The 15,692-nt window shown below is 41.8% G+C and overlaps 3 protein-coding genes across 4 annotated transcripts; 1 reads left to right on the top strand and 2 right to left on the bottom strand.

The window, feature by feature from the left end:
* Window positions 1–21: 21 nt before the first annotated feature.
* LOC135500851 (sushi, von Willebrand factor type A, EGF and pentraxin domain-containing protein 1-like) lies at window positions 22–3,634 on the bottom strand. Its single transcript, XM_064792519.1, has 7 exons — window positions 3,473–3,634; window positions 3,027–3,254; window positions 2,550–2,753; window positions 1,843–2,049; window positions 1,436–1,624; window positions 915–1,100; window positions 22–567 (listed from the first exon to the last, which is right to left on the bottom strand). The coding sequence occupies exons 1-7, from the start codon at window positions 3,549–3,551 to the stop codon at window positions 302–304; spliced, it is 1,359 nt and encodes a 452-aa protein (XP_064648589.1). The 5' UTR covers window positions 3,552–3,634; the 3' UTR covers window positions 22–301.
* A 1,432-nt stretch (window positions 3,635–5,066) lies between these two features.
* LOC135500344 (coiled-coil domain-containing protein 148-like) lies at window positions 5,067–10,944 on the top strand. The gene is made up of 12 exons (XM_064791760.1): window positions 5,067–5,799; window positions 6,164–6,271; window positions 6,657–6,867; window positions 7,080–7,250; window positions 7,360–7,535; window positions 7,740–8,071; window positions 8,374–8,580; window positions 8,728–8,868; window positions 9,134–9,252; window positions 9,551–9,668; window positions 9,913–10,050; window positions 10,322–10,944. The coding sequence occupies exons 2-12, from the start codon at window positions 6,211–6,213 to the stop codon at window positions 10,466–10,468; spliced, it is 1,821 nt and encodes a 606-aa protein (XP_064647830.1). The 5' UTR covers window positions 5,067–5,799; window positions 6,164–6,210; the 3' UTR covers window positions 10,469–10,944.
* A 728-nt stretch (window positions 10,945–11,672) lies between these two features.
* Window positions 11,673–15,467, bottom strand: LOC135500605 (glycoprotein-N-acetylgalactosamine 3-beta-galactosyltransferase 1-like). Of its 2 annotated transcripts, none has more exons than XM_064792155.1 (3): window positions 14,930–15,467; window positions 13,896–14,563; window positions 11,673–13,662 (listed from the first exon to the last, which is right to left on the bottom strand). In XM_064792155.1, the coding sequence occupies exons 1-3, from the start codon at window positions 15,207–15,209 to the stop codon at window positions 13,312–13,314; spliced, it is 1,299 nt and encodes a 432-aa protein (XP_064648225.1). In that variant the 5' UTR covers window positions 15,210–15,467; the 3' UTR covers window positions 11,673–13,311. The 2 variants fall into 2 exon arrangements, with proteins under 2 accessions (XP_064648225.1, XP_064648226.1); XM_064792156.1 differs by having other exon boundaries at window positions 14,942–15,467.
* Between the last annotated feature and the right edge of the window lie 225 nt (window positions 15,468–15,692).

Raw genomic sequence — 15,692 nt, 5'->3', positions numbered from 1 at the left:
ATAATGTAAGAAGTTAACACGTTTTCCTTGTTGTCTATATAATGTAGATATTGTGTATTTAATGATGATTACTAATTAAAGGGACCAGACCTTTAACCCACTTTTGATTTTGTGTTAGTTTTACACCGATCAATTTTATCTTTGGCCATGTTTACATTGTCCATTGAGGTTCTTGTGAAGCAAAATTCCCAAAATATACTCGTTTGAAATGGACTTTTAAGTTTACAATAATCATTTTGTTCTGGTTTTAAGAGCTAGGCCTACTTGTAACATTACATAAATGTCCCGTTTATGATAGAAACTAGAAATAATTATAAATGTTTTCTGGGTCCTCTGTGCTAGGTGGTGGAGCTTGTGTCGGCTTGGACCGGGCACGAGCTTGCCCCTTGACGCATGACGTCACAGCTGACCATCCTTTGTTGGGATCACACGTGACCTTCTTTACTGGATCGCCGCTGTAGTAGTCGAAAACATAACCTTTCTCACATGTGTACGTTCCAACAACTCCGGACCTCTCACCGATGGCGTGCTCAACTTCCGGCATGTCACGGCACTTAGGTATTACGGCTGAAACAGAAAGGAGAGACATATCAGCGATCTCCAAGCCTCACCGTTGCTAAGTTGTAGATATGAGGGGGAATTCACAAATGAGCCAAAAGACCGAGTTATGACCGGGTGGAGAGTGCGCTTTGGTGAGACGAGGATCAGCGTCTCAAGGAGAAAATCTTAATCTTGCCTTCGGTCAACTTTCCTCTTGGCAACCTTTCCGGCTGCAACCTTTTTGCATATGTGCCGCGGAATTCCGTCTTGACAGCCAATAACAACTGAATTGTTGTGGATGTTGGGGGTGGAAACATTAGCCGTAAATCTTGGAGGACACGACAATTTGTGAAATGAGTTAAATAGTGACTCACGATGGCAAGTGACCAGTTCGTTTGGTATCCAGCCTTGTCTGCCCTTGTAGACGGTACAGAGAGCTATCCTCTTCGCTCTGCCATCATAGAACTCGTACCCAGCCTCACACCTGTAGTCCATCCGGGTGTTTTGCGCAGAGAGACTGTATTCAAGGTGTTCTGGGATCTTTGGAAGCGAGCGGCAACCTGTTGAGTAGACGGCAGTTAACTAGAGGCAGCATTTACCTGGCCTATACCACCCCGTACATCCTTATGAGCACCGAGCCTATAGAATGTTTCATCGGGTAGACAGAGCTGCTGGTATAGACCTGATGAACAGCCGGTGGAGAGCTTGAGAAGACGGAAAGACAACCTGCTGGAGGAATATGTTGGCAGCTATCTCTGTATGATCTTGGGACCGTTGCGGTCCTCACTGACTCTGCATCTCTATAAGTGAAACATATCCCCGCCTCATCGGGACAAAAGTGGGCGTTGGCCTTGACGGCTATCTTTGGCGTGATAACCCCTTTAACTGAACTTACGCTGGCAAACGTCATCGGGAATATGGAATCCAACAGAGCCGTGCTTGTTGTAGGTGCACTCGTAGGACCTATCAGTGGTCTGGCCATCGCTGTAGACGAATGGAGCCTTGCAGCTGACGGTGACCACGGAAGCATTGCTGGCGGTCGTAGCCTTGCCGAGGTCACTCGGTGGAGGCTGGCATCTCAACGCTAAAGGAGAGGTGACGAAAACGCTATTTGGTTCGACAATGAAGTAAAACAAGCCTGTCGGCGGAGTAGTTTCGCGTTTCTGGGGTTTGACAAAAACTCTCTTTCATTCAGTGGTATATCTTGCGGGATAGTGAATGACGCTCGGGACTTCAGCAAAACGTTGGAAAACGTTATGAACTAAAAAATTGATAATTCAATTAGCAATGTCGCCTGCTTACCTTCACATTGGTGGCTACTTTCCCGCCATTTTCCGGTCGTGTGGTCGCAAGGAATCTTCAGATTGTAGGTCCATCGCCCATTCGACCATTTTATACCGTGACGTTTGGTACAGATGTAGATTGCCTTGAGATTAAACTTGTCTCGTTTATCTGGGTATTTGAAACGAGTCAATGGTCGCTCTGGTGGCGGCCATTTGCACGTGATCGCTGAAAATAGACAGTCATATCATCACCGGAACAGTTTTTTTGCTTGGTTAAAAGAAGTGCACCACAGACAAGCGCTTTATTGCAACGACGTGAGATTTCTATCACATGCGACAAATGCCGGTCTGCTGGGGGCTATCGGAAGTGGCTGTGACAGAATCAGTCATCGCTGCCACTACGTGCGATAATGTGATGACGTGGTAGGGCCTAAAGTGGAATCAACCAATTGAGCTTGTTCCACCGCAAGGCTTTTCGCCGATTAGGACAGCTCGTGGCATAAATAAATCATCTTCAGCTTCCGCGGTAGATACATTTATCAGATCAGTACAATCAGCCACTGACCAAGTCAGCATTATTGTTGCGCAGTACGCCAAGTGAACTACCTCCGCCACAAGGCGTATTGCTAAAAGCAAGGTTCAACGTCTGATCGCAAGTATTTTTCAGGTTTGGCTCATTCATGGTGACTTTAGGCAACGCCTGTGACCAGATTAGGAGCTACGTACCTTCGCACAGGACGCCAAGAGGTAAAACCCCTATGTTCCAATTGCCCCCTCGTTGACAAAAGATCTTTCCTCCTAGTTGTTTGAACACATTTGACGCCTTGTGCATTGCTGGACATGTGAAGTGAAGCTGCGTGCCTGGTCTGTAACTCTTTGAGAGCCCCTGGAATCTTGCGAACCATGTCATTGGTACCTTGCACAATATCCCTAAGAAAATAATGAGTGAGGGCTTGAAAGCTCTATTCCCAGGATAAAAAAGCTGAGCAAATACAACACTGAGGAATACAGGTATTGTGACTTTGACTCGAGGTGATGTTCCGACCTATTCGACAGGTGAAGTGGACGAGAAATGGCGTTCTGCCCCCTCCCCCCGCCCCCAATCCAAGACCTAAAGGTTAAATACGACCCTGGCGGGTGTCAGAATGCAAGATGTGATGTGACGTCACCGCGGAATCCTCCTTGGTCAGAATGTAAACCTACGTTCGCAAGGATACTTGGCTTTTCCGATGATGGCGTTGATGTCATACGTTTGTCCCTGGTTGTACCATTTGCCATACATACAGACCATCGACAACGGCAGACCTTGCAGCGGATGGAAAATGCGGCCACCACAGAAACGAGCTGGGCTGAACTTCTTTCCATGTTTGAAGACGATGAGTTGTCGCTTCCTATTGCGAACGCCCTTGACGGTACCGCATGGTGCCTTGCCTGAAATGAAGACCACATAGCGTATACTTGTGTTCCATGCCGTCCGGGCGTGCGATTGTTCTTATCACTCGGTCCTTCGCTGCTGGCTATGGTCTAGCTAGACTATGGTTGACCCAACACTTGACCTCACTCCAAACTGAAGTTCCTCGACGAGTGGATTGATCGGACTCCGAATCACTGAAGCTTATAAACATATATACATATATACATATACCTACTTCTCGTCTTTCCACTGGCTTCTGCAATCACCATGACAACCAAAAGGATCGAAATAAACCAGAACACGCCGCGCATCATGGTACAGTCAACTTGTTCGCGTACAACTGTCAAAGTTGTATGTCCTCTCTAGAAGACTTCGAACAACCTATGACTGTGACAAATTATAGGACATGGTTGGAAATTCTGTTTCCCACGGGCAAAGTTTGGACTTTTATTGGATGAAATTTGAGGAAATTCTGAGGTAATTTAATCGGTTAAAACATCTTATTGACAAATCACAGGCAATATGAGACAGCTTATAAACAAGCCGGGGGCATTGTTAAATCAACATGCTTATGAGATGGAACACTACTGTGGAATCCTGGTATGAAATGTGTACTGACTTGTTTTATTGGTCCTCTGTATAGAGGACCGGACAATCACGGAAAATCCCAAATATTATACATTTCTTCCTGAATAATTCTCACAGTGACCATACTCACGTGAAAGACAGTTGTTTACGCTACACAAAAAAAAAAAAAAAAATGGGGGTCAACCATTGAACTTTTGAGATATGTTGAATTTTGCACAAATCAGCGAAAAACGCCCCAACTGGCACTGGACGGCCATGTCTATTGGTGTTTTTGTGTACAGGAGCGCACCAGACAGTGAGACATGCAGATGTGTTCAGTGCTGGTGCTGTCAGTAGACTGAATCTGATTGGCCACAGCGATCAGTAATATGGGTCGTTATCACGTGATGTGACATCACCGCGGTATCCTCCTTGCTGGACGGCATTTCAACACCGGGCCGACGCACATTCCAAGTTCAGTGTACACATACGTCGACAACAACAGTAAAATGCGTAGTTTCTTGTTAGCCACCTTGAGTAGTGCTCTAGATTTCAGAAACTTCAAAAAGATGTTTTTGCCAAAACAACTGCTAAATCAACACTGGCATACTGTGAGGACCAAGAAATTAATGATTTTTTAGGAACTACGGTTAGGGCTTGGCCGCGCATGAATACAAAAAACTCCCTAATGAGACCTAATGGTCCTCAAGGAATTCGGCGGATAGAACGGTTACAGTGGAACTGGACTGTCCTTGGAGAACGAGGTAACAACGTGTAAACAACATGGCGGACGTGTTCAGGAATTTTCTATATTTCTTGATTTAAAAGGCAACAAACTGCTGATAATTTATCACTGTTGCTGGTTATGATATAATATGTAAAGTCAAGAACTTAGTGAGCCCCCCTTTAGGTCGGGGGAGCTCCCCCGAACCCCCCTACGAGCATATGTTAAGTGCAAGCTCTAACAACTACAGCTTTTACAATGGGGGGACACCCCCCAAACCCCCTCCGTCTACATAGGTTTTTACCAGTGCGTTGGGGGGAAGCTCCCCCCAACCCCCCCGGTGGACAGTCAACTAGCCCTTCTGTGTCATACTGCTGGAGGGGGGGGTGCGATGGGACCATCCATATAGTTCCTTCCGACACATTTTTGTTTCGGTAATGTAATACATTGTGATTGACCTTATTCACGGGAATCGGGCGTTCCAGTGATATACGACACAAATGGGTTGTCCTCATGCATTCACTTTCGAGACGCATTTTAAAATAGATGTTACGTCCTGTTAATGGGGCACGTCATCATCGCGTACATTTGGGAAAAACTCCCTAACGAGACCGGAGCAGACGGCTGAAAGTAGTTTATTTATTGGCCGCTAGGGTACAGAATGTACGTCGCTCACCCGAATTTTTCACGCAACTATAGCTAAATAGAGCTAGTTCTAGTTTGTGATTCAATTTGATACTTCAGATTTGGGCAGTAGACCAATATAACTTAGTCGTCTGTGTGGTTTTAAGCTGGAAAAACGTATTTGTTTTTCTTAAAGTGCCTTTTTGGACGGGTGTGTGCGATTGTTTTGTTTTTATGTCACGTGACCTCGATCATGTCGACACAAAATTGAAATAAACCACCCTTTTCTGTCATTATTTAGGACGGATATTTCTCTGATAAAAATATTAATATAATTGGCCAATTTCTTAGGCATATGATGTAGCGAATTCCCATGAAGATTTAAATTAATTTAAATTAATTTCAAGCAATGGGATAGCAACCACCACCGGAAGATCGCGGAGAAATCGGTAAACTCAACGGAGTTAATTCAGAAAAATACCAAAAAAAATTGTTTGTTGGATATACAATATAGTTACTCTCTTTATTTCACTTCATTTACATTATATACTCCCGCACACACGTGTATCTTAAGAGCCCCTCCTAAGAGGGGGGCTTATAAGACTCAAGAATATATCGTGAGGGATTGGAATAACATAACATAAAAGGCAGGTGCCGTTTTCTTGCATTGTAGAGCCCAATTAGGCTAACCAGCGATGTTTATCATGTCGCATTGTGTTGTCACAATGACAATCCATTGGCATTGCCGGCGGTCGGTGCTGACGGTGTCGTCACCTTCCTTCGACTCCGTCCGGCTCCGATCTCCTATCTGCTGGTGTGCCCCTGGCCAGCGCCTGGGTGTACTGGTAGAGCAGATAACAATCTGCGCGTTGCTCTTAGATAACAATCTGCGCGTTGCTCTTAGATAACAATCTGCGCGTTGCTCTTAGATAACAATCTGCGCGTTGCTCTTTTGGCTGATGTTTTAATTCAGAATTGATAATTAATTGATGATTCATCTTATCTTTGCAGTAGTACGGGTAGTGAATGCTTCATGATATGATGAATCAGACAACTAAATGAAGATGAGTGGGAGAGACTACAGATCATTTGTGACCAGTCGCAGGACTGATGACCTGGGTAAGAAACACTCGACAACCCCAGCACCCAAAGGTTTCAGTAGAGGTCATGATTGTGCTCCGCCTAGCTAGTGATAGTAAGGTGTCTCATTAATTAAAAATAAAGGCAAGAATGGATATAGTCCATTGTTGAGTTGTGGAATACATCAAATTGCAGTCTGTTAATTAGTGCAACTGCCCAAGATGCCAGTCTCAGAAATATTTGTCTTGGCAGTCCAGATACATTATTAGTAAGTATTACATGTATCTAACCTGTCAAGTGACGTGTTCTAAAATCCCATCCGGAGAGATCCAAAATTGGCCCGAAAAACCTATATGATAATGAAGCCTATATGACAATGATAATGATTCAAATCTGCTTTTTCTTTTTCTAAAAATATGTGCAGATAAACTAGTGAAGCGAGTCACTGGAGGTCTATCCAGCGACAAGTACAAACCAGTCGACTATGAGAAGCTGAAGATGCTAACAGCAGAGAAGAAGTTTGCTGCCAATAAATCTCTTGTGAAAGTGCGGAAGATTACAGAGTTCTCCAAACAGAGCAAAGAACAGAATATCATCAAGCAACACAAAAAGGTCTGGCAAAAGGAATTCATAAGGTAGCAAATTCAAATATAGTATATATTGGCAATTTTAGTACCATCTTTTTCTTCATATATTTGTGCTAATAACACATCTAATCCAACATCTGGTTGAGTCAGTAAAAGTGGTAGAGTCAAGTAGAAGAGCTGGTGTCAGCTGTAGGTGGATGTTCATTAGTGATTACTGCAATGGACCTAACTCAACTCTTTGAACTAAATTATCTTTTCAGGTTAAATGGGCAGAGACGTCGCCTCCAGGCTGATACGGAGCTGTTCAGACATCAAAACATGGAAGGCGACTTGGAGTATATTATGACAGGCTTTGAAGACTATGAGAATATGCTGGACTCCAATTTTAATGATTTTAAGGCTGCAACTGTTGACCCAGTCTGGAATCTCAGGTGAGCAACTCTGAGAACATTTTAAAAAATAGTTTGTTGATTGTGTTTAGGTTTCATGCTGTATGGATAGTTGTGTACTACTAAATGAAAATTTTCTCTCATAACACAGGGAAGATCTCCAGTTCTGGATGGCAAAATACCAGGATGAGATAAAGAATGAAGAGCTGGCCGGGGATATTGATAAGATCAGGGCGACGACAATGTCCGTACGGAACCAGCAGGAGCAGATCATGGAACAGCTTGAGAATGAACAGTATAATTTGGAAAGAGATATTGCAGCTATAGGTAATTGCATGAACATTGCTCCATTTGTTTCGCCAATTCTTTTGTCATTACTTATCCTTTGAGTATATCATGACAGAAATGGTACCCCATCAGAAAGACACCAACATCAGTTTTTCATGACCTGTCTTTCGCAGTACAAAAGAGTACTTGAACAGGAAGACTTTGTATGTGCAGCCATTTCTTGATTTCCATGTCTGCTTTCAGATGATAAAGAAGAAATCGAGGTTGGGATACCAAGAAAAATGGCAACAGGCATTCCAGAGGAGGCCTGGGACCAGGAATGTCCAAGTGACGATCTCAAAAGTCAAATTCTCCAGGAATTTATTGTAATCGATGAAAAATACATCTCAAGATTAGATGAACTTTATGACAATCATGAAATGGTGCTTCAAGATGTGACCGGTGGTTGGAACAAACAAGACCACTTTCAGTTCCGTTCGATAGTTGAGCAGTATACTTACGATGTTGCCAATAGGTGGACACTGTGTTTAGATCGACTGAAGCGGCATATGCCTCAGTATGGTAGAAGTGACTTTGTGAGTATGCGCGAGTCTTTTCAACGATTTGATATTTTCAGGAAAGGATCCACTGATCCAATAAGGTTTGCCAAAGCTTTCTTGTAATTAGGCCTCGATGCCACGTCTGTTCAGTAGGTTGCTTCCTCAATGTCACTTCTCTCTCCATTGGGTCAGACCAATTTGTTCTCAGAATACCCAATCATTTCTTCCCTGAGATGGTTTGTTTTGTGTTTTCTATCATAAGAACCATATCACAACAGGGAGTTCTATGGTTTGTCTTGGCTTTTTAATACAACAATGGATGTGAATTATCATTCCAGGTTGAACATGATGAATGGTGGACATTTTACAAATATTTCCACGAGCGACGGAGAGGCATCATCACCGATTGGATTCGTGACCGGCGAGAACTCCTGAATAAAGCAAAGGGGATTTTCGCCGATGCTTGTGCTGCTGAGGAACTCCGAGAGCTGCAAGCAGAAACTCATCAGCAGCAGAAGGAAATATGTGCTGCCCTCTATGAGAAGGTAAGTTACTCACAGGCGTTTTGAAGCCAATTTACCAGCTTGGTGTCAGTGGTTGAGATTCTGGAGTGGTTGCTGCTATGTTATTATCATCTAGAAAAAAATGAGCTGTTTTAACACGTCTGATGAAATTGAATGTATGCATTTCAGGTCAAAGAATGGCGAGAAACTAAAATGGAGTTGATGCGATTAGAGCAGGAGTGGGAGGAACAGCGAAGGAAGGAAGAGCTTGATAAACAGAGAGCTGAGCAGGAGAAAGATATGAAGAAGAGGAAGGAAGAAAAGGACAAGGTAGCTAGGTCACGGCCTGGGCAAACTTATGTCTTCTGTGTTCACTCTTGTGAGTGAGGGAGGCATGCCACTCTGGCCAGTCTCTCTGTTTTCCACTTGGCAGAAGGAATCCATGCAAAGCTAATTCAGTTACTTAGCTTGCCCTGGCCTAGGCATCTCACACAACGATCTGTTTTACTTTTCATCTGAAGGTTATGGCAATCAAAACTTACTTAGCCTAAGGATTCCCTTTAACTTGATTACAAGCCATCATTGTCCTCTTCAGATCCAGGTCTTCCAAGATAAGAAGGAGAAGCGACGTCAGGCTGAGGATGCCAGGAGAGCAAGGAGGATGGAGGAGTTGAAAAAGATGCTGGCGGACCAAGCGGAGTATGATAAAGAGAGGTGAATATGTCTGATTTAACTCTTTGTTACATTACCATTGTCTCCAAGTTGTCCGAACTGCTGTACATTTGGATGCTTGTAAAGTAAGCTTTCTGTGGTGAAGTTGCTACGGGGTGTTCTTGAAAACATGATTATATGGTCATATTCACAGCATGCTGACCAAAGTAGTTTCCTGTCACCACAAGTTTTACTCTCAATGCACCATTATTGAATATCAATACCTATATATGATTTGTATGAATGTGTTGTAGCCATAAGGCTCGGGCTGTATATTTTAGCAGCATCATTGATGTTTCAGGGTACTTTATCGTGAAAAGGAATACTTAGAAAAAGTGGAGGAGAGTTTAAGAAAGGAGCAGGCAGCAGCTGAAGCTGAGGAGGAGAAGGAGCAAAGGTTGGAGGCTCTCAGGAAAACAGTAAGGGTATCCTAATGAAACATCTAAAGGAATTTGCTATACCATCACTGTAATGAGGCAGAAACAGATGTTGGCCTGTAATGCAGCAGCCAGGAGAGGCCAGTTCTTTGAGCCATAACTGGCCTTTGCAATGACCACATGAAGAAGAAATGCCAATGTTCCCTCAAAGGCAACTGATTTTGTTGTGTCCTTACCCATCAATAGCTTGCTCCTATCAAGGTCACATCTGTTTTTTTGGTTTTAGGTGAGAGTGGAGGCAGAATCGAACCCTGAACGGCTGATCGGAGACACGCAATCATGGCAATTCCGTAAAAAGAAGGAAGAAGACTACCAGACTATTCAACGCCCACTGTTCTCTATTAACACATTTGAATCCAGTAAGGTGGGTATACGAAATCTTGACAAGGTGCATTTCTGATTTCAATCTGACTGTCACATGCCAGGTCGTCTAGTACTGTCTTATTGGCATCTCTACTGCTCCTGACATATTTGAACAGGAGCTAAGGTGTGTGGAAGACACTTGCCCCTTCAACAACATCTAGAGTCTGTTTGTCTCTTAACGATGCTAGATTTCTTAGGAGCTCATGCATATCACTTTGGTCATATTAGTAATTTGAAGACGATTTCAAAGTCTTCTCATTCCTTTGTTTCAGATAACTTCAGATCCTCGAGTAAAACTGGAAAATCGTCTTCGAGAAGCTGGACTCGTTCACTCGGAATATGCACGGCAAGTTATTTCGACTATGGCACCTCCACAACCGCCAAGAAGGGACATGGAATCGAGTGTATTCAAACAATAATCAAAATGTTGTTTGTGATATTGAGAATATTCTGGATAATCATTACGGACATGGTGGTCATTCCACAGGATATTTCCTGTTTTTGACTCTATGTATAATGACTAACATTCCGTCCAACAATTTAGGACCACTCTATACACTGCTCTGTGCTATGACATTTTATCTTCCTGAAGTTATTGAGGCATGTTGTTCTTGAATGTTTTTATTGCAAACTTGCAATGTGCGAAAAGTCAAACTGTAATGCATCGACCATTAAATTTTGGCAGAAAAGACGATATTTGTGTTAGACTTCTTTTGAATTTGTTTCCATAAAAGTCTTCAAATAACCTTGTAGCACGACCAAGTGTTTCTGTACACCCCACTGTCTTGGAGAGCTCTCACCAATCCAACTATGCATTTGTTTATGTGTTTATGCTCTGTACATTATACTTGTACATGATATGTACTTTTCTATGTGGATGTTTTTGTGAATAAAATGTATGTATATTATGTTAATGAATTGTTTGTGTTAGTATTGTCGACTTGTGCCTCGGAATGCATTGTGGAAGGCATCCTGATATAATCAGTGGTTTTAGATATACTCCGCCTCTCGATATTTCAAGATGTAAGAGGATCAAAAACCTGTACATGTATCTGAGGATGTGTGGAATGATGTCCTCTTCTTCTTCTTCGTTGTCTCTTAGCATGAGAGTAGAGTGCGTAACATCCAAGTTATGCGCCAAATTGGCCAGATGTTTCCGTCTTCAGCGTGTCAAATGACTTTTTGGCGGGGGGATTGGATTGGTGACTGCCAGGGCCTGTCCACATGACAGTGTGGGCCTAAACTTCATGTGCCTGTCCTAAGTAGACTGGCTTCCGAGGCGTAGTCCTGAGAGATCCATGTTCTTAGCTGGTGTTGTCTTGATCTCACAGGGGACGTATTTATGCGGTGCTCCTCACTGACACTGACACTGCGGTGCTCCTCACTGTAGCGGGGCACTGGTTAACAGACGATTGAAATCACCATTAGCGCCCATCACATCAGTATTGATGGGTTTGATAGGGATGACATAGGAGTCTATCATTTCCTCTACATGACATTTTGCCCAACATTTCATAGTTGACTTGCAGTAGCGATGTAAATGTATCAGATTATTCTATTGTAGACCAATGGCCTAGGCCTTAAAAACAGACAATCCAAAACAGTTTTGCAACTAATGTTTTATTTTGTATCAAAACGTGACAATGATATAATGAACATTGAACTTGTATAGACATTCAATGATAAATGCTGAACTTGTCAAAATAAAAAGAGCTGTCATGGTTAATAGATGCCAATAACTTTGTCATCAGTTGAATTTATGTCATGAATTTTCGTTTATTGAGTTAGAACACAGATGCCCAATACTCCCTATGGTACCCTTCAGGAATAATACTGCATATGGTATTCGAAGCTCAAATAAAAAGCCATTTGGTACCTTACTATGAGCATTATTTCCTAACCTGCAATATCATTTAAGCTCATATATGTCAGTACAACCGGTAAATCATGCTTTCTCATGGTTGATTCCTATAATTTCATAGTTCAGTCAATGAATGAATAAATTTTGACCTCAAATTATTCAAGACAGTACGTTTCATATTCAAGTAGATGATCGGATACCGGGTCATAAAAGTTTCTCGGCTTCACTCACAAACTCAACTGTATTTACAAATCACTTAAAATCACATGCACAGAATACATATATCCTTTTGATGATAACACTTTTGATCAAATTATCCAGGGACGTTCAAAATTTCTATACAATATTTTTCAACCAGATAATATAACACATTTCCTAACTGTGTACTAGTCGAGTTTGATATAATCGCACAGTAAGACAATCTCCAAGATATAGCACCAATTGGCAATTACATGTAAAACAAACTAACAACCAACATCAAATGATAAAATTTTTGTGGAAAATCCATCACCTTTGTAAACCAATTTGGCAAAGGTTTCATACTAAAATGTCTTGAAGCCTTACGGGTACATTTACATGTACATATACCAGTATAATAAAATTTGCGGCAAATGCGATAGGTATTATTAAGTATTTGTAGCTGGTGGCATATTTCCAACCTGAGCTGCACTCTGTACTGCCCAAATTCCAATGGGCACTATGAACCTCTTAAGTGCCATTTAAAAGATTCAGGTGCAGCCCAGAAATGGAGGAATACAGTGAAAGTTTCCAGATCTTTTTTAATTAATCAAAAAGAAAACAAAACATAATATCAAAACTACATGTATATTAAAGAATGCAATTCTTGTCATGTCGAAAAGATGATTATTGAAATATCTTTCAAATATAGATCTAAAGAGTGGAACATCCCACACAATGTTTTTTGAGCAGGACGAGTCACTTTTTTCCTGCTGTTGCTCTTTAAAAGGTCTTGTGAGCACAATGCTTTAATCTCTTCAATATTGTAAAGTGCACACCATATTCATTAAAACGTGTTCACGGTCCTGTCTCAATTTCAACCAACTCGAACAAAATCTTTTGTAGAATCACGTGATAACACAATGAAAGGAAAACCAATGGTAAAGATGTTGCACCATGTCATTCAAAACAGTAGTTTTACCTGGACAGACAGCACCTGATCTCATGTCTTATAAGACACATGACACGGACAGATAATGAAACATTTCATCACTGACTACACAAGACATGCTATTTTGTATACTAAAATCCTAAAAAAGCGATGTTTTTAAAGAAACATTATGATAAAGTTCAGCACAATTGATCAAAACTACAGCTAGTGTTTTTTTTAAATTTGATACATGCCTGCAATGCTAAAAACAAAGTGAAATCACCTACAAAATCCTATACCCTAGAGGTACCATTCTTCGGCTTCAGAAACGCCAGTGGATCTACCTTTTCATTGTTTGTGGAAGTCATAGATTCAAGCGTCGGAATCCTCTTTATAGAACTTGCAGTCACAGCTTCAGTCACATTCTTCCTGTCAATCCCCGCCTCTGTGACTATTTTCTCGTGGACAGCTTGCGGAACTTTGGTCGGTGAGAGGCGAAGTTTATCACGAATGTGTTTTGGTATACTGTACAGTTGCGTGATTCCAAATGGCTTCACGTGGTAGACGAGGTATTCTAATTCATACATTTGCTCGGATGAAATGTAGTGGAAAGAAATGGCGTAATCACTGCAGCATCCCGGCCCCTGGATCATGGAAAGAAAAGCATCAATTTAGTAAAAGTGCCACAGTTTCTCTGTTGCCTACAATTTTAAAAGCGCAACGCATGGTGTGAAAGTAATAGTTGCCCCCAGACGAACTACTCTTGCCATATCTTCACATATGAATTATTTTTCAAGGATTTAAAGTAAGAGAGTTCACCTCATCACATAACAATAGGATCACAGAAATGTTCCCTCTCAACTAGAGTTTGACTTACATTTTTAGTCGGGTAATACACCCACGACCAGTACCAGAAGTTTTTAGGCAATGCATCTGGAATGAGATGATGCTCTGGCTTGAATGGATGAAATCGTTCCCGCCCCAAATCGTCCCTCGAATCACCAGCCTTCACTCCAACACGTTGCATGCACAATCCTAATTCAACATCCTCAGCACCTCCATTGTTAGGACGGCAGATTCCATTTAACCCCTTCTCAACGAAACGTCGCAGGGATTCCCGACTCAAAACATAACCAGCACCGCCACTGAAATACCCCTGCCGGACGTACTTCTTGAATTTACGTCCAAAATATATCGGGTCCTCAGAATTAAAATTTGATAACAAATGTCGAAGATTTTCCAAAATGACATAAGTATCATCATCAGTTTTCAAGAACCAATCGTACTCATCGAAATGTTTATCATAAATGTATTTGAAAGCTGCTTTTGTTTTCCCCCATAAATTGTTGCGTCCTTCTTGGATGTCTAATTTTACAGTCGGAAGATTGGGATCATATGTTGAACTCATGAATATATGCTTGTTGCAGCGCTTTGCCCAGGTGGCTTTGATGTGCACAGCCTTAGTTTTGTAGTTGCTAGGATTGGTCATTGTCCAACACAGTACTCTGACTTTGTTGTACAGGATTTTCGCCACTATGTCTTCCTCTGAAATATGATAGAAGAATTATCAGATGATGGCCGCAGCAAGTGTTGCAGATCACTTTGATACCGTCTCTGTTCAGAAGACTAGCTCAAATGAGTTACTAACTGAACCTCTGATTCAAGTTGTCTTCGACTGTATCTTTAGCGCATTCATCCGCCACCAATCCCCACACAGGGATGAAATTATAGATTTACCCATGGAGCATGAACTGAGTACAAATTTCAAAGCGGAATTGCGATTGGGATCTTATTTTTTAATGCCAGCTCAGATCTATCCTGCTTTATGACGTTATCATGCCTTGGTTTCTGATCAAATAAAGAGCCAGAGTGCAACGACCAACGAAAAACAAATCAAAGCAGTTAGCATACCTGTAAAATTACCTCGTCCTCGATTCATCCAAATTTGTGGCGATGCTGCCGCAAGATTAACATCGACTGTCCCATCGTCTTTCAGTAACGTCTTTGGTCTCTGGCTCACGAAGACGCCGCCCCGCCAATCTCCCGACTTTATCAGTTTACTCGTTGATTGGGCAGGAGCGCACCCCGTACCAGCAGTGTAGATGTACATCAAGCAGAAGCAAGCACCGAAAAGTGCACCACAAACCAGGCTGATCAGACAGGTCCTGTTGATATATCTTGATTGCCCCATTAGACCAATTTGGTGGCAGAATTCACTGAATTGCAGGGCAAATGTTTTGGTGCTAAATATAAAAAATATCAAATATCATCAAAGATGTTCATCAGTTTTTTTCATTCCTGGCCACATTTTCCAGTTCAATTATGATCACTGACACTTTCCATGATTGGATAATCATTGTTTTCAACCTGATACCGGCAGTGGAGAAGCATACATTTGATAAGGTGAGATAAAAGGGAATGTAAACATGAGGGAGTAAGGTTTGTTGATCAGTTGATTCCCTAATTGGTTTAAAGGGGGCGTGGCACGTTAATTGAGTGTCGTAAATTTGACAGTTAAAAAAGTACTTAAAATTATCAGGTACAAATAATTGCCAACAAACATATATGAAGATCTTAATTAATTGATCAAAATCAATTGATATTGTGAATGAGTTTTTTCAATATCCACTTCAGTAATGTCGTAAAAGTGGTCTGCTAGCTGGGTTCGAGGTTA

This window comes from Lineus longissimus, chromosome 16 (genome assembly GCF_910592395.1).
Source record: "Lineus longissimus chromosome 16, tnLinLong1.2, whole genome shotgun sequence".
Lineage (NCBI taxonomy): Eukaryota > Metazoa > Nemertea > Pilidiophora > Heteronemertea > Lineidae > Lineus > Lineus longissimus.
The sequence above is the reverse complement of the archived record's forward strand: the minus strand, read 5'-3'. Positions and strand labels throughout refer to the sequence as shown.

Coding starts and splice junctions, on each gene's coding strand:
- LOC135500851 (XM_064792519.1), bottom strand. CDS start 3,551: ATGATGCGCGGCGTGTTCTGGTTTATTTCGATCCTTTTGGTTGTCATG. Junction 3,255..3,472: donor AGCCAGTGGAAAGACGAGAA/GTAGGTATATGT, acceptor TCTTCATTTCAG/GCAAGGCACCATGCGGTACC. Junction 2,050..2,549: donor TCTTGGCGTCCTGTGCGAAG/GTACGTAGCTCC, acceptor GTCTATTTTCAG/CGATCACGTGCAAATGGCCG.
- LOC135500605 (XM_064792155.1), bottom strand. CDS start 15,209: ATGGGGCAATCAAGATATATCAACAGGACCTGTCTGATCAGCCTGGTT. Junction 14,564..14,929: donor AGGACGAGGTAATTTTACAG/GTATGCTAACTG, acceptor ATCATATTTCAG/AGGAAGACATAGTGGCGAAA. Junction 13,663..13,895: donor TGTATTACCCGACTAAAAAT/GTAAGTCAAACT, acceptor TCCATGATCCAG/GGGCCGGGATGCTGCAGTGA.
- LOC135500344 (XM_064791760.1), top strand. CDS start 6,211: ATGAAGATGAGTGGGAGAGACTACAGATCATTTGTGACCAGTCGCAGG. Junction 8,581..8,727: donor GTGCTGCCCTCTATGAGAAG/GTAAGTTACTCA, acceptor TATGCATTTCAG/GTCAAAGAATGGCGAGAAAC. Junction 9,253..9,550: donor GCGGAGTATGATAAAGAGAG/GTGAATATGTCT, acceptor TTGATGTTTCAG/GGTACTTTATCGTGAAAAGG.